The sequence below is a fragment of the Pholis gunnellus genome, assembly GCF_910591455.1.
Source record: "Pholis gunnellus genome assembly, chromosome: 4".
In the NCBI taxonomy this organism is placed as follows: Eukaryota; Metazoa; Chordata; class Actinopteri; order Perciformes; family Pholidae; genus Pholis; species Pholis gunnellus.
In genome coordinates this window covers 9,784,971-9,812,434 of record NC_136530.1, presented here as the reverse complement: position 1 = coordinate 9,812,434, position 27,464 = coordinate 9,784,971, and the positions used below count along the sequence as shown (strand labels likewise).

Genomic DNA, 27,464 nt, shown 5'->3' with positions numbered 1-27,464 from the left:
TTGTTACCCTGGAGGATGTTCAAACTCAGCCTTCAGCTCATCCATCGTCTTGTTGAGGCGATACATGCAAAACATGGCAGCAAGAATGAGGAACAAGCCTACGGCCACAAGAAGGATGTGACAGAACATGAGGAGCCCGGTCAAGGCTGCACCCGAGGGCAGAAACCACACGTACACCGAGCCCTTGAGAAGGTTGTGGTGAACAAACTCGGGCCCCTGTTCAACCACCAATGTGTCATGGAAAGTAGGTGACAGAGTGGTGGTGTGAGATTGGAGAGTTGTTGGTGGGATCGTTGTATGTAAGGCAGAAGGTTTTGCAGTCGGAGTGTTTGTTTGGATGGTGACTTGTTGGGTAGCAAGTTGAATGGTGGTTGATCTTGTTGTGGGCATTGCGGTTGTTGAAGCTACACCTGATGTTTGTTCGCTGGTTGAAATGGTGTGAAATGGTGTCATCAGCTCACGTGTAGAAAGGTATGTCCTGAACGTTGTAACATCGCAAAATAACTCCTCATCACGCAGGGAGCCAACGGTTCGGAGCTGTTGGTACGTTGGACTATGACATATCACATCATCTTTGTCAAGAACCACATGCTCATTATGTCTTATCCATTTGGCAATACCGCTGATACTACAAACACAGTTCCAGGGGTTGCCACTCAGCAAAAGATCACTCAAAACTGTGTTTGACAAGAAAATATCTCCTGGAAGATTCTTGAGGGTGTTATTCTTCAAATTAACCGACAAAACCTGTTCAAGGCCCTGAAAAAGTGTATCTGAAAGGCTCTGCAGCTTATTGTCATTAAGGAACAGCACGCTCAGTGTGGTCAGTCTGGAGAACAGCTGAGGATGTAGATAATGGAGGTCATTGTATTTCAGTGACAGCTGCTTAAGATTGGGAACGCAGCAGAAGAGGTCTGAGGGCAACTCCCTGAGCTTGATATTGAGATGGAAGTTAAGCTTCTGGAGTCCAGACATGTTGGCGAACAAGTTTCCAGGAACAGTGGTGAGGTTGGTGTTGTACAGATAAAAGACCGTCATGTCAGGCATGTGACCCATTAGCTGGTCTGGTAGAGATAATAGCTGATTATTGTAAATGGTAAGCTGGATCAACTTGGGCATGTTGTAGAAACTCTTTTCCGGGATCGTCTGAAGTCGGTTGGAGGACAGGGTCAGGTTCTCCAGGTTCCTCAGTGACCAGAACACCTGAGGTGGGAGGCTGGTTATCTGGTTCTGATGAATCTTTAGCGCCACAAGGTTGACAAGTTCATCAAAAATCCCAGCTTCCAGCACCTCTAGTTCGTTGTTATAGATCATGAGATTGCCAAGATTAGTCAAATTGTGAAAAATGGTTGGTGGAAGTTTCTTGATGGAGTTCCAGCCAAGGTTCAGGAAGGTGAGATTTTTCAGTTCATAGAAAACATGTGAAGCAAGACTGCTCAGTCTGTTATGGCTCAAGTCCAGTCCCTGCAACCGTACAAGTCCTTTAAACATATCCGGAGCTATGCTCTCCAACTGGTTTCTATCTAAATACAGCTCCTCCAGAGCGATCAATGGACTGAAGACTCGAGCAGGGAGGGCAGAGAGATCATTGGACGACAGCTTGACAGACTTGAGCTGTGGAGCAACGTGAAAGGCTCTGGGATGGATAGTGTGTAGCTGGCTGCGAGTCAGACTGAAACGCAACAGGAGCTTCTTGTTTGCCAAGCTCTGCTCATTTATGATCTTCATCTTTGTTTGATCAAGCCGCAGTAAGGATGTGAGGACAGGCAGCTGCTTTGGTATATCTGTGATGGTGTCGCCGACACACTTGGCGTTATTTGAATTGCACAGGCACGAGCCAGGGCAGAGCATGTTGCAGGTGAGGTGTGGCAGCGTGAAGAGGATGAGTGTCGTCCACAAGGTGCCTGCAAAGTTGAAATAAAGACACACAAAATCAAGTCTGAAATTAGGTATGTCTCACGTATCTCCCCCTAAATAGCAGAGTATAGTAATGATCTTTCCACGTTTAACCAAAACAACACCATATTTCTTCAACTACATTGTTATCGAGTCAGTTTTGAATGCAAAACTGGAATTAAATTCTTGACATCGAATATAGAAAACAATAACAACAATATAAATGAATAACAATTTGATATTTTTTTCTCTTTACCAACAAAAAGACCAAACCTGAGTTGGGGTTAAAACCGAAACAAGTTTAATATTCTACCAACCTCTGAAGTGAGAATCCATCATTGTCTGTTTGATATTATGATCATGTTGCTGGGGTCTGTGCTGCTCTTCTCTTCAGGGCTGTCATAAAGAGCTGAGCACCCTGTTTATAAAGTCACCCTGCCCTCTGCTCCAACAAACTGCCCGCCCAAAAGTCAGCCATCACACTACACATCCTTCATGCTGCCCAACCTTAACCCCCTATCTTGCCTGCCGTGGACCTGGAATAATATGACAATACTGGATGAATGCAATGACTTATTTCATCAAGCTTCTTTCACCAGACCCATATTTTACTGAATGTATTTTTTTTTTTTTATTTCTACTTTTATTTAGCCAAGGTTACCCTAGATTTTGATTCTCATTTACAAGGTCGTCATGGCAGCGTAACATTTTCACTCAAGCACAACATACAAATAACAGACTTAGAAAACAAACAGTAAAAACATTAAAAAGCGTTCTGATAAAAGAGACAACAAATTTTAAACAAATCAGAGAAATGTAATTCAATGTCAGGACAAGTTCATTTAGTGTTTAAGTGATCCTGTTTTTCAAATCTTGCATTGTTTTAATTATCTAGTTTAAAATATCTCTGTAGCTTAAAAGCACTTTCACCAAAATCTTTACTTAACATAGGATTACAATTGTTCTGTTTTTAACTTTTTGTGTTTTTACAAACTGTTACAGCTTCTATAATTGCCAGTTTCAACTGCTGCCCCACGATAAAGATCTTTGAATTGCCTTTCCAATGGTTTCTTTAGTTTTTTCCTTGTATGTGCTAGGTTTTTGGGGAGTTTTTATTTCTTGTCTTGGGCTGTGTCAGAAACAGTTAAGGCTTTTGCACATACTTATATTTACTGCTGCGGAGTGACACGGAGGATGCTGACTCAGTTCCTGCAGACTTATCTCAACAGGATGCCTGCGCTCCAGTTAATGGACCAAACTGAAACAGATAACACCCATTTCTGCATTGAGTCAGTTAGGATGTTTTGACAACAACAGTAACAACAGTTCTTCAGTGTGTCCTCTCTCAACATGTCACGTGTGTTTTCAGGGAGAGAAAGGACGTTTTTCTGCTCGTGTTTGTAGTTCGGCGTCTCACTGACAGTCACAGTTAAAATGAGGACCAGGCAGTGATGATGTTCTGCTGAGCTACCAGATACCAACAGGCTTACAAAAGCATCCCGTGTTAGAGTTTGTCCAAAAGTTGTGGATGCTCGTTGAGTCAGTTAGCTTACACCGCTTTGAATTTAGGGGCAAAATAATCAAGTCAGCAATGTGCAAAAATAAACATAGCTGTTGGTATATATATAAATATATTCTATAAAACAATAGGCTGCTCTATGGTGGTTCCTTACATAGTGCCGTATGTTGTATACATTAATAATAATATTTAGCATTTTGTATTTTTCAAACATTTATTGTAATTCATTTACAGGTATGTACTACATTTTAATTCTATCCCAGTTTTGTTGCATTGGTTCAGCAGCCAACAGCAACACACACTCAGTCATTCTTCCCATCACTACCAGCTCTCTTTAAAGACTTAAATTAATTAAAATGTAGTCCTCTATTTGAAAAGAAAAAGTGATAATTATGTGATATTTTTTAATGACATCTTACTGGCTATTATCTTGGAACATGTAGCAGATAGAAAAACAAGTATTCTAAGTAATAATGAATTAATTATGAATTGCAATAAATGTTTGAAAAATACAAAATGCGAAATAGAAAATATTATTATTAATGTATACAACATACGACACTATGTAAGGAACCACCAAGCAGCCTATTGTTTCATAGAATTGGTTCTTTGTATCTTACCTTTCAATATGTTGAATATATATTATGTTAGATATGTATTTATGTGTTGTACCATAAATGTACTGGCTCAAAGCAAGAGTCGACACTTTCTTTGATGCTGCTGCGAATGCAGCTGAGCGTCACATTCAGCGTCACATCATTCTCTGAGTGAAGAGCAGCCGCAGCACTATTCAGACAAAGCATGAGCCTCATCTTCGTCACCCTCCTCCAAAAGGTGAACTTCACTGTGCAGTATTTCACCCGTCACCGCCGATGTGTGCTACATTCCTTCCCTCACGCGTTTATTTCCACTGATTAAAACATTTGATAATTCAAGTAAATAAGAATAGAAAGTAGGTATGAGTAGAGATGTATTCAGAGTTCAATAACATGTTGTCCTTTTTTTGATGGGAAAGTTATGCAAATAATTGCCTCCTTTTTAAACCTCTAAAAAAGAGTCCATTCAGTGACTTAGTCACCGTTAATCATTTTCTCTTCAGATAAAAAAAAAGTGCAGATTCACGTTATAATTGTATTTATTTTGTAAAATGAACAGCAGCGCATTCTAAAAGCAGTGACTGACGTCTTGGCAGCGGTACAAAAAATAATTTGCCCAATTCGGCCACAAGAGAGCAACATAAACACAAAGCAGTATAGGCAAATAAAATCCCTGCTAAAATAATAGTATGTCTTTGCTGTCAAGTACATTTTATCATATCTGACCCTCAAGTATTTCCAGTGTGTAGCTAATTATTTACAGATTAAAGATGTACAGCTGCAGTCCTTCGATCTCCCATGAGAGCACCTCAGTGCGGCGGAAATGTTTATTGATGACTTTGATTATGGTACAACTCTATATTGCTGGGATGAATACAGTGTGATTATATTACAGGTGTTTTCAGTCTTAAGGCCATGTTGGGCTTTGCAGCAAGATTTCACAGTGTTCCTCCTCCTCTTGCATCTGTGTCAGACACAGTACTTCCAGAAGCAAGCTGCAGGCGAAAGAAGCACGCAGAATATTAATACTGCGATGGTTAGAATTAACTGCAAATATGAATCAATTTGCATGATGCATTTTAATCCAGAAGCACTAAATTTAACTCACGTTCGCCCCTCTTCCTAGTTATGGATTTGCCTTCTGCCAAATTGGCTGTGATCTCCCTCTCCATCTCCAGGTCCTCCCTCAGCGCCCGCAGCTGCAAGCAGAGATCAGAGGGATTAAACGCACCACGACAGGTAGACGTCATCTCGGTATCGACACTCCTATTCAACCACTTTTAGTAAGGAAGTAGTGTAACAGGTGTTCATTCAAAGCCTCTTGTCTAGAATTAAAACACTTTTTTTTTAGAAAATAAGAATATGCAAACATCTATTTACACTGTAGTTAATCGAGGCTTTCTGCCTAGGCCACATTTCTTTCCAAAGTCAAGGTGAATGTGTGAATTTTCTTACCTCCTCTAATTCAGCTAATTTATTGGCCAGCTCGAGACCTGCCGAAAGGAAAACCATGTCATCATCAAAGCAAGGAATGCATTTGCGTTATCTATATTCACCACTTTCTTTTATCTCTCACCTAGAGGATCATCCTTTTCGACAGGAACTAAGCTCTTGTGTAGTAACAGTGCGAGTATCTTGCTCTGAGGATCTGTGTCGTCTTTTGGATTATACACATGGTTTCCTGCACATACAAAGCAAATAGAAATGCAACTTTTAGCACTCTGAATATCACAAAACAGACAATGTCACATCCACCCCATTTCGTAGTCATCATCTCTTAACCGGAACCATTGACCCAACAATGGCACCGACGTAAAGGGAGCAGTAGTTGCATCCTCAGCGGCTTCTTCCAGTATATATATAGACCTGAAACAATGATAGTTTTACACACTTACCTTTGTTGAATATGCTCCGTCCCTCCACATTTAGAACTCCCTGCAGTAGTAACAAACCCAGGAGTCCTAAGCAGTAGTTCACAACTGTTACCCTACACATACTCATTGTCCCAAACTATGCTGCACTATGACCACTGCCTCAAGTAAGACAAGCAATCCACTGCCTTGGGTCCATCACATCAATATATTTATCCTCTCAGAGGCCAGGAGGAGGGGCCAGTCAGCTCCTTACGTACTAAATCAATTGCTAGTCATTGTTGGTTTCGTCAACAGGCCACCTTTTCACATAGATCGTGGAGAGTCTGAGTGATCTGACGTAGGCGAGGCCAGTAACCCTACATCACTCTGACACGGGCAAATCAAACCAAGCGAGGAAGTTATCAATCAGCCTGCTGGTTATGAGAGACCAGAATCAGATGGTCTTGGCACTTGCAAGTGTTTTTCTCTTACATTAATTGCTTCTTTAAATAGATACATGAGAGTGTGTTGCATGGTCTGGGGAACAAGTAAATTGGTTCAGTCTCTAAGTGGATCATAGCCAGATATGAGCTCCTTATCCTTGTCTTCAGGACTGATTTGGAGCTGAAGGAACATCAATCACTGCAGCCGAGCCAACTGCCCAACACCTCCTAAGTCACTGGAGTCTATTTTGCGCGTCAAGGAAATCACATCTCATACCTCGGCCAGAGGAACAGGCATTGTGCTTGTGCAGTATTTGGGAAATTAACTTGTTGAAATTCACCTACTAAATTTGGCTGGTGAAGGTCTCATAAAAGCTGGCATGTACCTCTTCAGAAATGACTCAGGTGTCTCACATCCAAGAACCTTTCATCACTTTAGTCACTCAGCTTTTGAATGGGCAACAGCTCAAGGGCTTGATCACAACTAAAACTAGCAATGAGGAACAACCCGAAAGAGTCTTTGTTGTATTAGTCATACAAAGTAAAATGAAATGGATGAATGGTTATGTTACAAAGACAAAGACGAACGAGACATTATTAGCAAGGGGAACAAATTACAGGGGAGCTTATTCTTCATGTCAAGTATCAGCTGCATGCAGCAAGGCCTTAACCTAACTAATTCAGCATTAAGTATGGACACAGTCACTGGGTGTCTACTAATGGTGTTACTGACTGGCCAGTAAATTGACCACTAATACCAGTTCACTACACGATGATCAGTAAAGAAAATGAATTGGTGCAGGTGTGGCGGACACCAAAAACGTGAAATGTTGAAGTTGAACACTAGAGGGAGCAATTACATTAACACAATCGTAACACCAGCTGCTGTCAGATCACATGACACGTGTGCGTGTATGTGTGCGTGTGCGTGTGCGTGTGTGTGTGCGTGCTTGATCGCGGAATTAAGAGGGAAAGAGAGAGAGAGCGAACTGGAGGAGCATACATAGTAGACATTATGTGTGTCATCTTCATTCAGACAAACACGTGTGTAGTCGTTCTACTTTATCCGGGTTTTTATTTCACATAAGCCGCGTGCAGCGCCTCCAGACATCGTTATTCATTTGGGCCGTAGATATAGCCCAAGGAGGTGTGCTTCGTAGGCTTCGTACTTCCAGAGGTAGACAGTCATTGAACCTTGAGGAGGAAACTGCGTCAAGTTAAACAGCGGGAGCTGGAATTATACCGGAAGTGTGATAATATATCTTCGAAATTGAATCGCAAATCAGAGCATGACCCTCGTATAACAAGTTGAATTGGTGGCCTTCGATTGAAATATAGTTTAATACATTTTCTTGAAGTTATTGTATGACTTAAATGTATTATTATTGTAACGTTACTCTTTTGTTATGTTGGATGCTGTAAATATACTATAACATTTAGTCTTTTAGCCACTATTGTATTTAACACACTGCAACACTGTGTGCATTAATGTAATCTAACATATTCTTCAATCAAGGTTCATGTTTGGACTAAATTTCACAGATATTTTCAGCAAATGTAATGCTGTGGTGTCTTAATGTGATCTATGTACAGAGCTTCTGTTCATAATTGTGAACTATTTTGAAAGTAGGGTTTTCAAATACTGAGCATCTTAATTAAGAAATGTTGGATGAAACACCCATTAAGCTCCTGACAACTTCTCGTCTCAACAAGCTAACCCTGTAAGAGTGATGGGATATGGGCAAACTATTATCTGCCAAAGTTGTAACAAGTTTGGTTATTTTTTACGTGAAATATTTCTGTGTGACTGTTTGTTCTATTATCTTGTCACTATTTGTGGTTGCAGAGCTCATTTAGAAAAAAATATGTCACATGCTGTTTATCTGTGCTCTGATCGAGATTTAACAACATTTTAGCTGAATATTTTCACTGTGAATATGTTAACAACTAACACCTAGTGTGTTTATTTTACTCGCATTTTCACTTATGGTCATGAATATCTCATGTTATAAAGAAGCAACAGAAACCACGTTTTAAGGGACTTTAGCTTTAAATTCCAAGTCTTTTATTCTGACATTCCTGAGCGGAAGTCGCGTCTTAAACCAACGTCTCTTCTCGGGCTTGTTGTGAGAAGGTTCACGGAGGGAGGGACGCTCGTAGAAAACCTGACAGGCTAGCTTCAAGCAGAGTAGCAGCTAGGCAATTACAGAGGCGGCGTATCGGGAGAGGGTGGCCACCGAAACTAATCAAAAGGGTCGTCCAGCACCTCAACCACCTATCGATTTTATAAGCAAAGGCGATCAATCAGCCTGCGGTTAACCTTCGTTTGAAACGCGGAAGTATAATTCAACGTCAACGGTGTTTTTGACTTATTATCGGTGACAACATGGCTGAATGTGACGTTAGCATCGACAAGAATAAACTACCTGGAGTGAAAGAGGGTAACGTCCACAACATATTTTGTGAATTAAGCTAACTGGTATAGCGTCACACGTACTATAGGTGACACGAGGCTAATGTTAACTGAGTGACCACAGCTGTTTGTGTTTGGTGTTATGGTTGTGGTGGCTGTTAGCACAGCTTGCTAGTGAAATGCTAGATCAGTGGGCTTATTGCCGGGTTCAGGTAGCCAGCAATGATTAGAGACAGCACGGGCTCGTGCCAGATTTAGTGTCAATAATCTGTTTTCAAGTCAGCATTGTTTTATCATGGAGGAAACGGGTTGTCATATTGTATCCCCACTTCTTATTTCACATAATGTTCTATTATGGTTATGGTTTGTGGGCAAATGGACACATACACTATAATGGGTATACACAATCTGACACGACACTAATGTGTGTAATGTAAGTGTAACTGATCACATGGAGGTGTTTTCATGTGTAGGACAATATGCTTTGTTTGATGTGATGATAGCTGCATGGATACTGGCCTCTTCCTTTTCTTTTTAATTTAATTTCAGATAATTTCCGGTTACACTTAGCTTTTATCTGTCAAATTACTGCTTTGAAACATTATCTTGAGAGACTTTATGGCCAGCAAGAAATAACCATATATCACCCCTATATAAACATCCACAGCTGTGTCTGCTCCTGTTGCTGATGTGAAGGTAGAGTGGAGGTTTAGGATGGGATGGTGTGCTGTAGTGGGAAGAACCCGTCCTGTTGCAGTGAGCAGCAGCTGCCCAGCAGGACGCTTGTTATTCTGGTCAGATAAGCAAAGGAACGTGCGTTCCCACTGCTTGGCCGGTCTGCAGAGGGAAAGACTGAGAAAGCTGCTGGAGAAGTTTCAATTGCATCCCTCGTGTGTCAGGAGGATAGTAAATATTGCGAGCTGTCTAGTTGTACTGTAACTCACAAATTAACTGGTCTTCTAATCTACCATTTGCTCTCTGCATGCGAAGCACAGACTCTCGAGTCTTGTGGTCTTTGTGCGTCTTGGTGTCGGGCTGATTATCTGTTTCCAGCCCAAAGTGATGGTGTGAGGACTTTAACCATAGCAGCTCAAACACTTCTGTCACTTGTTGCTTTTTGCAAAATGTTAACTTGCACACGCTTTTAAGGGAATTGTCACTCAAACCCCTTTTTTTTTACAGTGGTCAAAAAACACTGTTTAGCGCTATACCAGCCAGATTACATCTAATTTCCTGGCTAAGAAGATTAAGCATATGGTTGAAAGAATGGTCTGTGTTCATCAAATCCCACACTGGTCGGTGGCAGTGGGGGGGCTTTGTGGGGGGTCTTGCCCTCCTCTTCACAGCCTCTGTTTGAACCAAACCATCCACCCGGTCTCCTCCCACCAGATTCAAACAGACAAGCTGGACCACCATCTGTGGTTTATGTGAATCCAGGCCTTTTTTTTTTGTGCTTGTCAGTAACACGTGCTGCTAACACATAGTCACACACTGTTGCTGGTTATTATTTATTTTTATGTGGATGAAGTCATCTTTGTGAGAGCAGATGATGGGCTGTGAGCTTTAGGAAGAGAGCTGTACATACAAGATTAGTGCCACACAAAAAGCATTGATATGACTGAATATATATGATGTATGATATTAATAATTATAAGAAAGAAATGCTCAGGATAAGTTACGTGATTCTCTAGTTTGGTCTTCACTGAGCAGAACCACTGCCAGCAGCAGCGTGGTGCGTGGCTGCTTGCACGATAAAATCCTGGCTTCATTTTGTTCTTCTATATTTGATGCCACGGTGGTTGCACAGTTTTGCAGCTGAATATAAGTGTCTTACTGCAGTATTTTAAGATACGCTAAACATAGGGCTTTTTTTAAGTCCATGTTGACTGAACCGTAGATGCAGATGCTTTAAGGTACATAACGCCCTATGCTATATAAGCTCTATAATTAGCTGAGGCGGTGAGAACGGTCTTAAATTCCCCCCTTTAGATTCTACTGTTTCCTACACAGGAAACTGTCCGCATTTGAAGACGGGTGGGTCCCCAGTATTCAAAGGGACAAAAGCTGCCTCATTTCAGAACACTTCAGATGGAAGTGTGCTGTTGGTATCGGGGTTTTTATGAGGAAGACTCCCCTCCTCCAACCGTCCGCTCAATTGTTTCCAGAATGAATGTTCACAGCATTTTGTTCACAGTTATGTGTAATATTGAAGCCACGAATGGAAAGTCTGTGCAGCTCAGATTTGTTGTGAAGATGGGAGATGGAAAAACTAACAGTAAAGTGTCTCTGTTTACAGATAATTAAGATCATGACTTTAGTTACACATGTGCCGTTTGAGTCCTCGAATAAGCCAAATAAAAACCATTAGCTGCTGTTAAAACCTCTGCTTCAGGAAATGTGACATCACTGGTGGAATGGTTTGTTCGGATCTCATGCGGTCTGTAATATTGTAGGTCAGAGCTTTAACAGGACGGCCGGTTCTTTGTGGCTGATGAACGTATTGTACATTAATAAGCATTTAGGATTCATCACCTGATTTTAAAACACATTTATCTCCGTCTGTGCTGATGGACACGCGTTGTTTTTTTCGTAGGTGGAAGTTTTACTCGTGTACTGAATTTGCCTGCATGTCACATTTTATCAGGCAGTTCAGGGATTTAAACCGGCAGCTGGTCAGTAGTGCGCTTACTTCTTCATTCTTAAGGCCCCGTGCATTTCTAATTAACTTTGCAGAAAAAAAATCCCTCAACATCAGTTTTTATTTAGACTTTCACAATCCGAGGGCAAATAAAAGTTCCTCATTCTCAGTTTCACTTCTTGTCTTTGCAAATAGAAGATAACCAAACCACTGAGAAACAGCGTATGCTGAACAGATCTTTGGATTCAGTATCATCCATTAGTCATACAACTCACCAGGGAAATCCATACATCAGCTCATCACATACAGAGTCACCGAACACAAAATGAATTAACAATTTAATTAGAATGTGATCCGCTGCTTTTGTGTTCTGGTTGGACCACCCTGTTCTTGATTGTGGGCTAGATATAAGGTCATTTTTCTACATAAGTATGCGTGTTGGCAGATGGTCCGGATGTGAAACGCCTGAAACTGTGAATGTCTGATAGAGATCTGAGCATCTCAAGCGCCTCAAGCTTGACTCGTACCAGCGACATAACTTCCCGTCTGAATGAACAATCATGCTGTAGTTGAAAGTCATTTTAAACTTTGGTTTCCTCTGTATTATTTTTTCAATTTCAGTCTTCTCTCTCTTTTTTTCAGTGTGCAAAGACTTTGCTGTGCTGGAGGACCACTGCCTGGCCTACAACCTCCAGGAGCAAGAAAGTAAGAAACTACAAGTTAGCCATGTGTTTGGATTTCTTCTTCCCAGCCCCCATGTTTTCCCCGTAAGAGACGGGTAACTCCGACTCATTTCAAACAGGGGACTTGTTCTGATCCCTGATCTGTGTTCACCTTTAGCCAGGGAAAAGCTTTTTTTTTTAAGACGGAAAACATTTGGAGAACTCGTACCGATGCTGTAGGAGCATTCCCTCTTTCCGGACAGTCTGTTTAAACACTTAAGTCATTTATTGCTGTCATGCATTTCTGCATCAGACCCGTTGCGTCACTGTAGACTTATTTTTGTCGAGCTGCCCCACTGCATTGCTCCTGTAGGTCACTTAATGCTTACTTTGCAAAAGAACAAACTGTGAAAGATGTTTTCAGAGCGTAGCAGAAAGAACGCTCCTCTTTTTTTTTTCCTTCTGGAAAAAAAATGTGTCATGTCTAACAAACTGCCAAGTCAGTGGCTGCAGCCTGATTAAGCCAACATAAACCCTGCTTCAGCCACACGGTTAGCTGTGTGTGAATGGTGCAGGATGCCACAACAACACTGTATCAGGGCCGGGCTGGAGCAGACCACAGTGGACGGGTGCATGTGATCCGTGTGCCGCTGCAGGGAGAAGGCTTAGCGCGGGGGGGGGTTTATCTGGAACACACTGGGAGATGCTATTGTTTCATGTGTGTTTCTATAAAGGATAATTTTGTGTGTACATGCCGTGCAAGTGTTTGTCCCCGCATGACTCATTAGATTAGCTGGTACTTTTATGTGAGCTCATATGTGTGTGTGTGTAATTAGCCGCCATCTTTTTTTCACATGATTTAATAAAGGCACTTTGGAGACTGACCAAAGAGGGTTTGTTCCCTTGGGGCAGATTCTTTTTCTTTCTTCAGTATGTGCATTAAGGTGAATTGCTGAAGTCTCATTATGATTATAACTTTTCCACTTTTTGTCTCTATCAAAGGCTTCCTTTGCTGCTGGCCGCTCTCTGAACAGTATCTCCTGCTGAGTTTGGTTGAAAGGCCATTTTCTGACCCAGACATAACAAGGCCTTCCTTTTATCACACACACATGAATACCTGCAGATGGCTAATGGCCGCTGCACTTCCTCATGTCCTTCACCTGCACTCATTTATAGAGAAAATGATTTAATTGGAAGAGGCTGCAGGGAATGAGTTGGCTACTGTGCAGATATCTCTGGTGAGCTTTTGTTTTGAAGGGACGGATACGTTGCGTATCTGCACAGGACAATAGTTTTTCTGTTTCTATATGTTGCCTTAAAACAATAAATTATGCAACAAGCTCTGCAAAGAAGGCCAGATGTCACCCAGCCATACCCTAAGTGCAGATTAAGCTCAGTTTGAGCTGTGATTGATTTGGTTTTGGCTGGCCTTGTGTTTGTCATTAACCCTTTTAAAGCCGTATTGATCCGATGAGCAAGGCTTGTATCCCTTCGCTCCCTTTGTTGACACACTAACTGATCTGCTTTTAGCTGGAAAATCTTTGTTTCACCTTTGACCCTGGATGTCACTGAGGAGGATGCTGGTTGACGTAACCTGACGGTCTTCTAAATATGCAGTGTCCCTTCTCTCCCCCGCCCCCGATCACATCAACTGATGGCCATCCCAAAAGGGGGATTTTAGTACAAACGCTACAAGTTCAACATGGAGTTAAAGCTGGCTTTTGTCTCCATTCAAAATGTTGAGCATGAAGCATCCACATTACACATGGAAAGTATTTCTTTCTGGCTGTGTCAGCACTTGGCGTGTTTCTTTTCTAGAATGTTTTTCACTCTGCGCTGCTATGCCTGAGGTTCAGACAGTCCAACTTCTTCACCCTAAATCCCCTTTTGTTCTGAGTGATGCGAGACCTCTTCAAGGTCGAGTTTGTTGAATGAACAAATGTCACAATGTCTGGTCATGTTTTTTTTTTTTTTTTCCTTCCTTGAAAGATCAATTTTCCCGTCGAGAAATGTGGCCGTGGATAAATGATAGTTGTGACATCAGTTTTCGCCTCAAAATATATTTTTTGTTAGGCATCATAAACGTAAACAATTAATCAGTGTCATCCAAAGAAAGATCAATGTCAACCCCATGACTTTTATCAAGTCGCCACAGTGGTGACTCACAGTGTCCTCTTTCAATCCCACCAGTCAGAGAGCAGAGGCTTTATGGAGCCTATCACGGGGAAATTGCCAAACGTAATTTGGTCCTTTTCACATGAAGGCTGGGGAGCCGGTCGATGGCCAGGTGAAACAGAGCTGAGCTGAGTGAGTGATGCTCTCCGTGCTCGGAGTGCGTCAGCAAGCAGGATTTATCATCTGTTATGACCCACAATGTGCCGTCGCACAACCTTGGCACCTCAGCTGCGAAAATTAATTTCTCAGTGACTAAGGCCGCTCCTTGTTTATTGCCAGAGACCGAGGCATCTGTGTCCTCGCAGTTATCTTGTTCTCTTCAGACCATCTAAACAACACTATGCTCCTCACAGAGGGAACGTCGAGAACGCGTGGACCTGTAAATATACTCCCCAGTGCTCCGCTGCCCGTCGCTCCTCTAATTCCTCATCACTCGGGCGGTCCAGCCAGCTGACCTACTCCTGATGTGTGTGTGTGTACACAAGTGTTAAGAGCAGCGCTCATGTGTTTTTGTCTTAACAGTTGAAAGCCACTTGGCGTCCAACGTCAACAAGAGCCGTCTGGTGCAGAAGGACCTGCAGGTGGCCAAGAAGCTGCAGGAGGAAGAGGATCAGAGGGCCAAGGGCCAGAAACAGAAACAGCACATTGACACGTGGGTGTCTCTCACACACACACACACACACACACACACACACACACACACACACACATATATTTCTATAAAGTCCTCCCAATGGGAGGAATCAACAATAAAACCATACATGCAAACGTAGTTGTACATACAGAATGATTACCTAGTAAAACACTACATTTGTAATATAATTGACTTTATTACTTCCTTTTACTTATTTAATATAATAACTGAGGTGAGATTCGACTTTTACTTGAAAGCCGTTTGCTGGTTATAATTGTATATAATCATCCAGATGTGGCCATAACCATCCTTTTATGTGCAGAATTATGGATCTTTTTTGGTTTAATTTCTGATGTGAAATGACCCACAACAAGAAGTCATCAGAGTGCTTTTCAGAAAAAGCTGTGTACAGTATTTGTTGCTTGGTTGGGAGCATCTGTTTCAGATTAGTGTAATTACTCCCAAGCCCTGTGCAAAGACAGCTGTATGATTCACCAGCAAAGTGCTCCATCACTCCCACCACAGATGACTCCAAACTGTCGTGAGTTAGGAGCTGATGTCTTGCGTTCACTACCAGCGTGTTTTAGCTCTTTCATTTAGTTTGTGCTAGAGAGCGAAGATGCAAAGGTTTAGCTCTGTTAGCTGATTACTGAGTCATACATTCGGCATCCATGCAATGCAATTAACTTTTGTTACACTCGCTTTGTTATAAAGACCAACTGTGTGGAGAAGGTTTGTGCTTAGAAAGGCTTTGCAACACAAGCGGTAGATCATTCACAGTTGTCGTGGTCTCTGTGCGGTATCTCCATTCTTTATATCCCTGAAGTATAATTATGTTTTCTGAGGGGTTTGGGTCAACTCCAGCTTTGCAGCCTCCACACAAAGATGATTGTTGCCTCTGCTTCAGTCTGGACCCCTTTCTGCTCTGCAGTTTGAAATATTATTGCTGACTCCCAGCATTGTGAGATCACTGTTTCACAAACACACACACACACACATAGTAGTGGGCACCCCCAAGGAGAAGCCAGATGCTCCACCATCGATGCAGGCAGGAGCTCACACTGCCATCCAACCCGCACATGCAAATGCCACTTCATACACACCCACTCTCAGACGTTTGCCTAAACAAACACACACACACACACACACACGGGGAGAATGCAACATCCCTTGTTTATTAGTACGTACCCACGAAGGAATATTATTTTTGTTTGCTTTTGCAAGTTTAAGTTCTCCTGAGCTGTCGGCTGCCTAGGGTCAAATACAGGTGCGGTGCAAGGTAGTTAAGCTGTAACTGTTCTGTTTAAGTAAAGCATTACACTCATGTTTGTCTACACACACAAACTGCCCTCCAGGCAGATGGTGTTGTTGTCAAAATCGTGTTTAAAAAAAAAAAAAAAACAAGTGAGCAAAGGGTATTCCTGCTCCTGCCTGAAGCAAACACTCACTGCCTCTCACATCATATTAGATAACTTCATCGCTGATCGTGTACTGTGTTCACTTCTGTGTTCCTGTGCAGCTCTTTGTTCATTTCAGTTTGAGATATTGAGGAACTAAACCAATATAGAGGAGAGAAATATCGAATAAGTATGTATATTTAAAGCATGTAATTGTTCATGGTAGCATCTTTTTGTAATCATTGTCATCCTCACTTGTATTATTACAATCATTACGGCTAAAGAAACATGTTTTTCAGGGTTGAATATATGTTTTAATGTCTTCCAAACCCCTCCCCATATGCACATGAACCCTCGGGAACCTCAGTGAGCGTCAAGACAATGAGATCGCCCAGGAGATTCAGGATCAACTGGTCCGACAGGCAGAGCAACAGCTGCAACAGGAAGAGAAGGATGCGGTAAGAAACGCACGCATCCTGAGATTTCTGCCCATTCAAGCACGTTTGTTACATCCACCCGTCGGTGGTATGACTTGTAGTCTCAATGTACTGGTGTGAGTGAGTCATTCCACTTGAATCATCACTTCGTTTGTGCCTCCCAGTTTCATTAATGTCGTCACGGCCATAGTGACCTGACCTGTTCTTTTTCACAAAGTTGTAATCACATTGTTTGTACCCTACATAAAGAGCACAGTTTTAAATATATGCTGATCTGAAGGGCTCCGGTTCAGTTGTGGTCCGTCCATCATGAGCTGCCTCGGTTTATATTTTGATGTTTTAGGTCTCTCACTTAGCGTCCTATGCCACTGTGTGTTTCTTGCCTGTAAGTTGAGGGAGTGATGGCTCTCACTGCGCCACACTTCTGTGATAAATATGCACTACTTTAACCCGAGTATGGCACAAACATCAGGGGACGATGCATCTCACCCCTGTTTGATGCTAAACTGAAAAGAAAAAAAACATCAATCCAAAACTAATTGACATATTTGTTCCAGATTGACATTTTCATATTCATGTGGGACGTTTGTTTTCAGGCCATAGCTCGTAAGCTGCAGGAGAAGGAGATGAAAGAGGAGAAGAAGAGACAGAAGCAGCTGGAAGCTAACTTTGAAGAGGAGTACTTTGAGGATCACGGAGGTAGGGAGAGCACCACTGACTCATGTTAATACGCATCTTCTGTGTGTGAGGACAAGAGAGGAGATGTACCTCCTCTTCTGTGGGACAGGATGTGTGAGGGTGGGCTTTTGATGCTGCACGGCGCTGGAGATTGTCGCTGACTCGAGGCAAAGATTTTGGAATGCATTTAAAAGCACATAATTAACCTTGAAGGGAGGCTTACGTATTCCTACAGAGAAATAATGGGTCGTTTTGCTCCCGTTTAAGAACACACGCCGCTGTAAAAGGGTTTAACAGCGCTCCAGTTTTAAAATGCATCTTAAATGTGCTTCGATAGCAGATTTGACCTCAGATGTTGGATTAATAGCGAGTTGGTGGGTAATGAATGCACTAAGAAAATGATTTAGATTTACCAACTGATGTCAGAAATCTGTATTATGCTTCACCTCAAGATCGAGGTTTCAATGCAGGTCCTTTTTATAGTAAAGATTAAATCGCAATCAGTTTGTCAGAATTAGGAATGTTGCTGTTGCTGAAATGTAGCTACCTTTTAAAAAATAGTGTGGATAGGTCTGAATGCAGTTTTAGTTCTTGAGCAATAGGTGCGACTTGTACTTTTCTAGTCTTCCGACCACTTAAAGCGCTTTTTCACTACATGTCGTCATTCACCTATTCACACACAATGTGCCACCTGCCCATCAGGATCTATCCAAGCATTCACACACCGACGGCACAGCCTTCAAGAGCAACTTGGGGTTAAGCGTCTTGCCCAAGGACACATCGACACGAGCTAGAGGAGCCGGGGATCGAACCGCCGATCCTCTGATTAAGAGATTATATCGTTCCCCTCAGAAAGCTCGGCTCTTTTCTCTGCAGTTTTGTCCGCCTGCTGAATATAATCTGACACATTGAATCCCGGTTTTCCTGCCTGAACCTTTGGCCATGTTGTATTTGGATTGTGTTGACATTTAGCATACACCGCCGTGCTCATGTCATTTCTAGATGGTGAGCGGAGGAGGAAAATATTTTTCTTGGTTACCAGCACATTTCTGTTCTCTATATTCCAGAGACACAATAGTATTTACTTTCACTGTCAGGGCGCTGTTGTATTGACCGCGAGGGTTATTATTGTCTGCTAACAAGAGATATTTTATTTTTTTCCATTCCTAAGGCTTTCAGGCAGTGTTTCACATAAATTGCCTAGACTGTGGAGGCCTGACACAGCTTTATAGTGAAGCCAAACTGTTTTTACACTTCTCAACGGACCCCCATAAAGGGTCCGAGGTCTCACAAATCCCGTGGGAAACACTGTTTTGGGACATGTGTGTAGGTTAAACATGAGATGCATAACAGGACAGAGGGAGGAGGACAGTTGTCAACAGAGAGGCGTGGTTTAAAGAGTCCAGTCTCAGAAACAGGACTGAGCGTATGTCCTCAGCTGTCCTGTTGTGTCTGTAGAGATCCCCAGCCGTCCAGGTGCTGTACCTCTTTCTAAAGATGTTACACATGGCAGGTGGTGGGAATGAAGCCACAGTACGTCCTTGCTGACTGTGCCATTCTGCCCTGCTCTATTTAGACGACAATGTTTGAGTCATGCTCACTATGGTTGTGGTATTGCCTTGCAAGTTATATAACCAGTCGCCTGTAATGTCCCTGCTGAGTGTCTTTGTGTGTGTGTGTGCAGTGTGAATGTACACACAGTAAAACAAAGATTGAGGTCTTTTCTTTGCCCTGCATCAATGCTGAACGGGCCTGACAGCACACTATTTTATGCAGGTTACGAGATTGTTACTGTGCGCAAAGGTGCTCAATCTCTGAGCAACTTCACCATCTTGTGCTCCTGATTGTTTCCTTTTAAATCTCCACCCTGCTAGTTTTTATATCACACTTGTGTGAAATCATGTTGCTGGCTGCTCCTGTGTTTGTCCTAATGGATCACAGCGGCAGTGCCTATCTCCGCTCGACGGATACACTACTGTAATAAAAGTTAGGTTTGGTACAGAAGAGCAAACGCTTCAACGAGCCCAGACGCTCCGAGTAGGTACCAGTCAGGCTGCTTTTCAAATGTTTGAACTCAGACAAAGTCTCATCGATGAGACGTCAAACAGCCGGTTAGATGCCTTGAATTCCATTGAGCTGACTGAGTAATGAGCCTCTGCTGTGTGCTCCCTCATTGTGCTTTTCCACTCGTTTGTTTTTGTTGAAACTTTTGTTGGTCACAGGCTAACTCCCAGCAGGATGGTTTTCATAAGAGCTGAACATGTTGTATCCTCAACTCTGGACATTTTGGGTGCAGCTAATTCACTCTTTACATCTTTAGCGCTCACTTTGTCTTTTGACCCTCACAGGTGCTGTGTCTAACTCAGTGCTTACTAACCATCTTAGCTTATATCATTCCTGTCTCTGTTGTTTTTTTTTCACGTTTCCATGTTCTCATCAACCATCATCATCATTCGCTCCATGCCGGCCTCCCTCCTTCTTCTCTGCCCTGTTCAGCCACAAGAAGACCCCTAGACTTGGACAAACACACCGGTCACAAATCGACCTCCCCAGGCCGACACAATGCATACGCTCCACTGAGCCCACATCGGGATTACTCCCCAGATTATAGCTCAATAGAGCCCAAAAGGAGCAGGTACCCAAAGCAGGACCCGGCTGCACCAAACAGCCGCTCCAGATATCCCGAGCACCACCTAGTGGCTGAAGGAGGGCGTAGCAGGCATGCAGATCCGTACCCAGAACACCTGTTGCCCTCTAGAGGCAAGCATGGGGACAGATACCCAGATCATGAGTCCACAGAGACCGGCAAAGCCAGGGGCCCTGGGGGGGAGGACACAGACAGAGCGGTGAGGAGGAAGGACAGACCAGCCAGACCACCTCCACCACAAAGCCCCACAGAGAGAGACAAGGCCTGGGATAGAAAACATGACCGGGGCAGGGACCTGGAGTGGGAGAGGCGTATGGAAAAAGAGCAGAGGAGAGACAGGGAGCAGGACCCCAGGGGGGCGAGAGGAAGAGACGGGGAAAGATCCAGAGATGGAGGACTGAGTGGGGACGGGCAGAGAGAGAGAGACAGGCAGAAACAGAGAGACAAAGACAGACATCGAGCGAGAACCAGGAGCAGGGACGGAGGACTCGAGGAGGAGCCGGGGCACAGCAGGGACGGTCCGAGGGAGGGCCGGGCTTCTTGGGAGGAGGGAGGGGGTGATGTTGAGAGGGAAGGGAAGGCCCTGGGCCGGCAGCGTGTCCACTCCGGGCCCGAAGAGGTGTTTGACGAGCTGGAATTGCAGGGCGGGGGTCATTCTCACCCCAACGGAGAGACAGGTACCACTCCTGAGCCCCCCTCTGTGCTCTTGGGGGGGGGGGCGTGTTTGTGTGGTGTGCTGGAGTTTCTTTTCTGCTTTGGCAATCTCAGGTGGTGGGTCGATCTAACAATGCAATCACTAATGAAGACACTCATTTCCTGTTCTCATGAGGATGACGATTCCAGAGTAATTTCTGATGACTGATTTAGATTTTGATGGTTTGAAATGATTGGATTTGTTGCTGTTGTGCTGTGGGGTACGCTCATTTTTGTATTGTCTGCTGGGTTGTTTCATTGAGCATGAAAAGATTACACTGATGTATGTAGTGTTCTAGCTTCATGGATTTTCATGAGCTAAAATGTGGCATTCACGAAGGGTTTCAGGGCCGGTCAGCTGGTTGTTTTATTATTCCAACGCTGTTAAAGGCGTTAGACCAAACAGTGATAAACACCAGCAGAGATGCACTGCAGCCCTTTTAGGTGCCTTATAGCTTTAAGCCACCTACAAATGAATCTATTGTAGTGCTGAAGCGATGACTCAATCATTCAGAAAATTCAATAAAATCATTAATTCTGTCATTTATCAAGAAAAAGGCCCAAAAGAAATCAGGCAAAACAAGACATTTTAAGACAGAAATTGTGATTTTTCATTTTATCTTCTAATTTTCTGATGTCTTGAAGAATAAACGGAAACAAATGATTTGATAAGGAAATAATCTATAGTTGCAGGCCGAATCTGTTGTTGATATAATGTGCCGATTTCCACAGGTCGTATTGTGCACCGAGTGAGTGGAGCAGTAATAACAGAAAATGCGTACGGAGTGAGCGAGGCCACCAAGGGTTTGACAAAGCTGGATATCCGTGAGCAGGAGCTGAAGGACATGGAGGTGGCCAGGAAACTGCAAGAGGAGGAAAACAAGGTGAGGAAAGGAAACAGGAAAAGTTTAGTTTATTTCTGCAAATAAAAGGTGTTAAGATAAAAAAAAAAAACGGTTTTATGCATGAGAGTAAAATCAAACAACCTAAAATGCAGAGGAATGGGATGATATGTTAAAGATATCTGATTGTTCATTAGGTTTAGTAAGTAGTTATTCATCACCTCTTCCCCCGTTAAGCTGAAAGATCCCAAAATGTGTTGCTGTGCATTTTAAAAGTGCAGACGTTAATACCTAAATACTGTCAGTCAAAACCAGCCTCAAGCACTTACACTTGGTATTACTGCCGGCTAAAAAGAGCAACACCCAGCCTCTGGATGATTGTAGAATGTGAAGTCATGTCAGAATATAGAACGTCTGGTATCAAAAGTCTGATAGTAAGCTTATAAAAGGTCTGATATCAAAGTAATAGGCTCAGTGTAACTAGCACAATATCAGATCTTCACACCATTTGACTCGTCGGGGTGGAGGTTATTCAATAGAATAATGTTTTTGGGACCTAAAGAGAAAATCATTTACAATAATGTGCAAGGTTTTGGTTTAAATTATTCAAATGATGAGTGAAGTCTATTTTTCATTCGGCATGCTTGAATAAACATCACAACAGATTCAATATCCGGAGTAAATACTGTATGAAAGAAGCACTTCAATGGCACGATGTGATGAAGCGACATATTCTATTCTGACGACTGGAAGCCTGAAAAAACATACTGAAAGGCCTCAATCTCAGTCATTTCCTTTGTTATATAACGCTGGAACAATGTGTTCCACTTGGAGGGGAAAAATGTGACTTCTTGATTGTTCTCTGGTTTCAGGCCAGCAAGATACATGTGCGGACAGCCCAAGTGGCGCAGGATGAGGTGAGTCTGGAAACGTGTCTCATGCTGTCTGTCTGTCGTCCTCTTTGTTTTTTAAATCCTTTAACTTCCTGAGCTGAGTTTATTAAGGCATGTCTAAACCAGACTCTCTGGCCCAAGATTAGGTAAAAAGAAATAATCTACTATTGTACAAATGATTTAATGCCATTTTTAAGAAACGTATATAGCTGTAGGCAGGGTATTTTCAGAAAAATACAAATACTGTACGTAGCGACATGACATCGAACATCCCAAACATCGAATCATGTAGGATGTGGAGGTTCGTCTGTGGTTCTGTTTATTATCCGGTTGACGTGTGATGTTTGTGATGTCTCGCTGTGGCAGGAAATCGCCCGACTGCTGATGGAACAAGAGAAGAAGGAGTACAGGAAGAATCGAGAGCGGGAGAACGAGAGAGAGCGGGAGAAAGAGAAGGAGAGGGAGAGGCTGGCCATGGAGAAGAAGGCAATGGAAAGGAGGCGGCCAGAGGGAGACCACAGGGTAATTCGCCTCGACCATACTAATTTTAAACGCGTGCTTTGGGGTGAAATGTTTTTGCAGCGTCTGACTTTGTTTTATATAAACGTGTATTTCCACTGCGGTTCTAGAACCATAATCGTTTGTGTTGGTTTGCAGCCAAACTCTGAGGAAGTAGTCCGGCCCAGAACACGGGATGAGTATGAACACCAGAGGCAGAGGAACCACAACAAGCATGCCAAGTACACGACGCGCTACTTCTTAAGACTAAATACTTCCAGTTAGTCAAGAAGTAGAAACTCCGTTATTTCATTCCTTTTCTGTCTCTTGTTTTTTCTCTTTCCTGTCTGTCTCAGGCCTCCTCAGCCTCATGCTCACGACTATGAGAATGTGAACTCTGGCTACGGCTACTCGGACCTCCCTGCTCCGCCTCGCGCTCCCACCAGACCCGAGGCTGCTTACAAAGGTACCGGTACCATGTTTCTGTGTTTGAGGACCGCACTGGTGTCCATCATTGCACTCACACATTCACTACAAACTGCATACGGTCATTCCTTTTGATATACATAAAAACTAGGGGTGCAACAAACTGTGATTTTCATATTGATTCTGATTATTTTCTCAATAAATCAATTTATCAGTCAGTAAAATTGTGAAAAAATGACCATCACATATTCCAAGAGCTCAAGGTGAGCCCCCAAATTGCTCGTTTTATCCGACGATGACCATCAGTCCAAATATATTTCTTAGACTATCGCATAGGCATTAGTGGCATTATGGTATACGAGGGAATTTAGAAATGCTGACAGTGTGATTTTCAATACCGTCATAAATCCACGACGCTGTATTGATGCGATGTATTGTAGTGCACAGCACTCGCCACCAGAGGTCAGTCTCTATGCTGTAACAGACAGCTGAGCTCAGAAAGATGGCAACTGAGAGTTTTGGGTTTGGTCTTCTCTACAGTCGTATATACTACAGTGAAATGTCGGCACGGTATGAAAAAAAACAGATGCCGCCCAAGCTTACTATAATATGTGATAAAGAAAAGCAGCAAATCCTCACATTTGAGAAGCTGAAAACAGCAAATGTTGACTTAAACAATGTGTTTCATTGAAGCAGAAACGGTGCTTGTTTCACATTACCAGAAGAGCAGTGAGCAGAAATAAATTCCACATCTCAAAGAAGACAGACTGATGTTTAGAAAGCTCAGTGCAAAAACATTACAACTACAATCCATCGATGCGATGGGTCAAGCTGCTGATGGATCTCTCTGTCTGCTCCATCTCTTCCAGGTGCCTATCACAGGCGGTGACTCAGGCTCTCTACCGACACGCTGTCAGTCCTCCGTCATCCTCTTCTCTTTTTTTTTTTTTTTCATATATTTTTCTTTGCGTTCAACCATTTGCACTCTTTTGATCAAAAGCCTTGGGACAATCTTTTGAGTGGGCAATGGGATTTCTTCTTTAATACCCTCCAAAGTTGGCCCAGAGTAAAGGAAGTGGGGTCTGTGAGTGCTGGAACCACACACATCATTTTTTTTTGTTAAATTTGTAAAATTGTGATTATTATTTCTTTTAACTGACTCGACATCAAGACAAGCCAAAATAGCAGCCTTGTGACATAAACTCCCCTCTGATTCTTAGCTGTAGAAATAAAGCAACCTGACCTTTCATGGTCATCATGTGCTGAAGTTCATCCTATCTGTGGACCATTCCTTCACAAAGGGCTCAAGGCCTCTTCTGGATACAACCATGCAATCTCAAAATTCCTCATGACTCTTCATGGGACGTGCCTGTCTGGTCCATCATGGCTGCCACAGTGTCTTAAGATACCAACATGGCAGCTGCTTTGCACCCCCGTGTTCTCTCGTCATGCTGTTCACCGAGGCTACACGAGCCCGATCCACGTGCCAAACGGCGTACGACTGCTGAGGAATACGCTTCTGTTAACCTTTATCGAGATGCTGGTAGCTTTGGCTTTGACATGTTTTTACCACCTTGTACCAGTGCAGAGGAGGCGGCGCTTTGTGATCATCTATGGACATTTTTATTGGCTGTAGGCTGTGTCTTCTTCTGCTTGTGAGGGGAACTTTGTAACCCCATCACCCTTAAAACTGTGGATGGATGATATTCTGTGTACGGCTCACTATTTCTATGTGCATGCTTACTGAAAGTGTACAACTGTGTACATGCATTTCAGCTCTATATCAAATAACCTGGCTCCCTGTTTGTCTGAAAGGGCTAAAGCCACAAAAAGCCAATAATCTTTTTCTCTTTGTAAATGAACAAACTATGTTAGCGCATATACTGCTGTACAATATATCTCTTTTCTGCCACGATTTCATATCGACTCACCTTTTACAATCCAAAACTGGCCCATAAAAGAACCAGTACCAAAACGAAATGCATGTACATTGCTTGTCTGTGTCAAACCTGAATTCATGCTTGTGCTTACGGCGCAGACGTTGTGCGATTGAATATTTGCCTGTTTTATTTAAATGTACATATCTTTTTTTACTTGTGCTACTGTGTTATGTTCCCTATTATCTTGCGTCCCTCTACTTATCTTTGTTCTGAAAAGGGAGCTTTATATTTTATACAATATTTAGTTTTTTCTCAGATTTCTCCCTTGATTTCCATTCCCTCTAGCTCACTTTTGGTTTTATTCATTTTTGTCTCAAGCTCAAAGGCAGACATTACTTCCTGCCTGCAGTAAAGACAAACATTCCCACAACAGACGTTCATCTGGATGGAGGGAAATCAGTCTCCAGATCTGCTGAAATATATATTACTGCTTAATTAAAGGGACCTATTTTTGTGTTTTAACTACTCCAGGATCCATTATTTTCTGTTCATATTGAATAAGGATGAGGTAAATGAAGAGCACAGTACAGCCTTTGAGTTAACCGAGGTGTTTGTGATGGCCACAGAGTGATTCAGTCTTTGAACATTTAGTGCTGCTTCCAGGTTCTCATGTTATAATAAATGTTGCTGAAATGTTTCCCTCCCTGTTCAGAGGTTTGTGAGATGTTTGCATTGCCGAGGACAAACATGCAGGTGTTTGAGTTCTAATATGTGCTAATTGCTGTAGACAGAATGAGATTCTTGCCGTACGTTTATTTTTTCAGGGACTTGAAAATGGGAAAAGCTTAAAAGTTATTGTGGACGTAGCAGAGCTACCACAACCACCGAGGTGGGACTCCTTATTTATTCTTTGGTGAGAGCACCACCATGTGGACATGTTGACAATTGAAAACAAATGTACAAAATTGATCTGATTGGGATGTGTGTGTATTTGTGGATGTTGTGCATCAGACATTACTTTGGGATAGAGTGCCGTCTACAAACATCGAGTGCTACGTTTTTAATTTTCTTTAATCCAGGGCTTGTATGCAATCTGCCAATTGTGAATCAACAGTGTTGAAACTTGCTGTAACAGAACTTTTTTTAAGTGAAATGAATTAACAAGTTGCTTTTACTTATAGCATCTCCAAATGTAATAAACTATCAGCATTTCCACTGTTTATGAATATGACTCTTTCATTAGGTCACGGACACACGTGCTCAGTGAGCTGAACCAGGAAAAGATCAGGCCTCAAATGAGACAAGAAATAGCTTAATTAAGGTTTCTTTGAGTCATTTGTATAAACACAAAGATGACACGTTTACCTGTAGTACAGTATTTAAATTCCCAAGAAAGACAAACCGACCACAGCAAGTGTTTATCTTCAGCTGCATGCTCTCCCTCTCCGACCTGCTGAAACCGTTGGCATAAACTATTTAAACTGTTCCAGTGTTGGCTGACACCCAGGGTCATTTAAACGTTATATAATGTCTCACTCCCGTGTTACGCAGGTAATGCTGCTCAATGTAAAAACAAAGCAATACTAAACGAAAGGGAACCCAGTCTGAAGAAACCCGTCTGATCTGTGTAGACCTCCAGCTGTTCGCTCACACAAATATTAACTACAATAATTTAAGCTAAAATACAGACAAGAAAACTGTTCCACGATCAGTGACTGCTGTACAAGCATTAGTTTCTTTATTTCTGAAGGAACAGGTTCATTCACTAGAATACATTCATTTAACATTTGGCCTTAGATTTTTATATAAAACAAATATTCTTTGATCCAGGATTAATTCTTTCATCTCTTCATCTTGAGCTCAGTCATGTGTTCAGTGTATTCATTGTGCTTTCATTTCCTTGTACATTCTTTTATTGCCAGTATTTTTAATACATCATGCTAATCTAAAGGAAAGTACAGAGTTACACCCTTCATCTTAGAACGGCTGAGTGGATCTGGTTCACCAACATACCTGACATACTGATGCCTCGTCTGCATGTGGTAACACCACTGCCATGCCCTCAGTGGGATATGTCACAACTGAACTACTGGAAGCTACACCTCCATAACCAGAAAAGTGGCTGCTGCTGCTGCTGCCAGATTAAAAGGTTTCAAAATGGAACAGGAACTCTGTTTCGCTCCTGAGGCCTATCTGGTGAATTATAAAAGGCTTTTCAAATGAGATATCTGATGTATTAAACCA

The 27,464-nt window shown here is 42.5% G+C and overlaps 3 protein-coding genes across 4 annotated transcripts; 1 reads left to right on the top strand and 2 right to left on the bottom strand.

Annotated features, from left to right (window-relative positions):
• LOC306694849 (uncharacterized protein) lies at window positions 1–2,232 on the bottom strand (the record flags this gene model as incomplete). The annotated part of the gene is made up of 2 exons (XM_079157889.1): window positions 1–1,904; window positions 2,214–2,232. 2 exons carry the CDS (start codon window positions 2,230–2,232, stop codon window positions 4–6), a joined length of 1,920 nt encoding a protein of 639 aa, XP_079014015.1. The 3' UTR covers window positions 1–3.
• A 2,748-nt stretch (window positions 2,233–4,980) lies between these two features.
• Window positions 4,981–6,012, bottom strand: uts2d (urotensin 2 domain containing; the record flags this gene model as incomplete). The annotated part of the gene is made up of 5 exons (XM_079157888.1): window positions 4,981–5,006; window positions 5,120–5,210; window positions 5,467–5,504; window positions 5,588–5,692; window positions 5,907–6,012. 5 exons carry the CDS (start codon window positions 6,010–6,012, stop codon window positions 4,981–4,983), a joined length of 366 nt encoding a protein of 121 aa, XP_079014014.1.
• A 2,496-nt stretch (window positions 6,013–8,508) lies between these two features.
• Window positions 8,509–26,438, top strand: ccdc50a (coiled-coil domain containing 50a). 2 transcript variants are annotated; one of them, XM_079157985.1, is made up of 12 exons: window positions 8,509–8,748; window positions 12,001–12,063; window positions 14,718–14,847; window positions 16,594–16,684; window positions 17,260–17,362; window positions 19,838–20,665; window positions 21,414–21,565; window positions 22,396–22,440; window positions 22,783–22,938; window positions 23,074–23,156; window positions 23,271–23,380; window positions 24,210–26,438. In XM_079157985.1, the coding sequence occupies exons 1-12, from the start codon at window positions 8,694–8,696 to the stop codon at window positions 24,227–24,229; spliced, it is 1,836 nt and encodes a 611-aa protein (XP_079014111.1). In that variant the 5' UTR covers window positions 8,509–8,693; the 3' UTR covers window positions 24,230–26,438. The 2 variants fall into 2 exon arrangements, with proteins under 2 accessions (XP_079014111.1, XP_079014112.1); XM_079157986.1 differs by lacking the exon at window positions 19,838–20,665.
• The last annotated feature ends 1,026 nt before the right edge of the window (window positions 26,439–27,464 follow it).

Bases quoted from the DNA above. Each gene is read 5' to 3' on its own strand.
- ccdc50a (XM_079157985.1), top strand. From the start codon at position 8,694: ATGGCTGAATGTGACGTTAGCATCGACAAGAATAAACTACCTGGAGTG. The intron at 20,666-21,413 runs GTACCACTCCTG...CGATTTCCACAG, and splicing joins TCACCCCAACGGAGAGACAG to GTCGTATTGTGCACCGAGTG. The intron at 22,441-22,782 runs GTGAGTCTGGAA...TCGCTGTGGCAG, and splicing joins CCCAAGTGGCGCAGGATGAG to GAAATCGCCCGACTGCTGAT.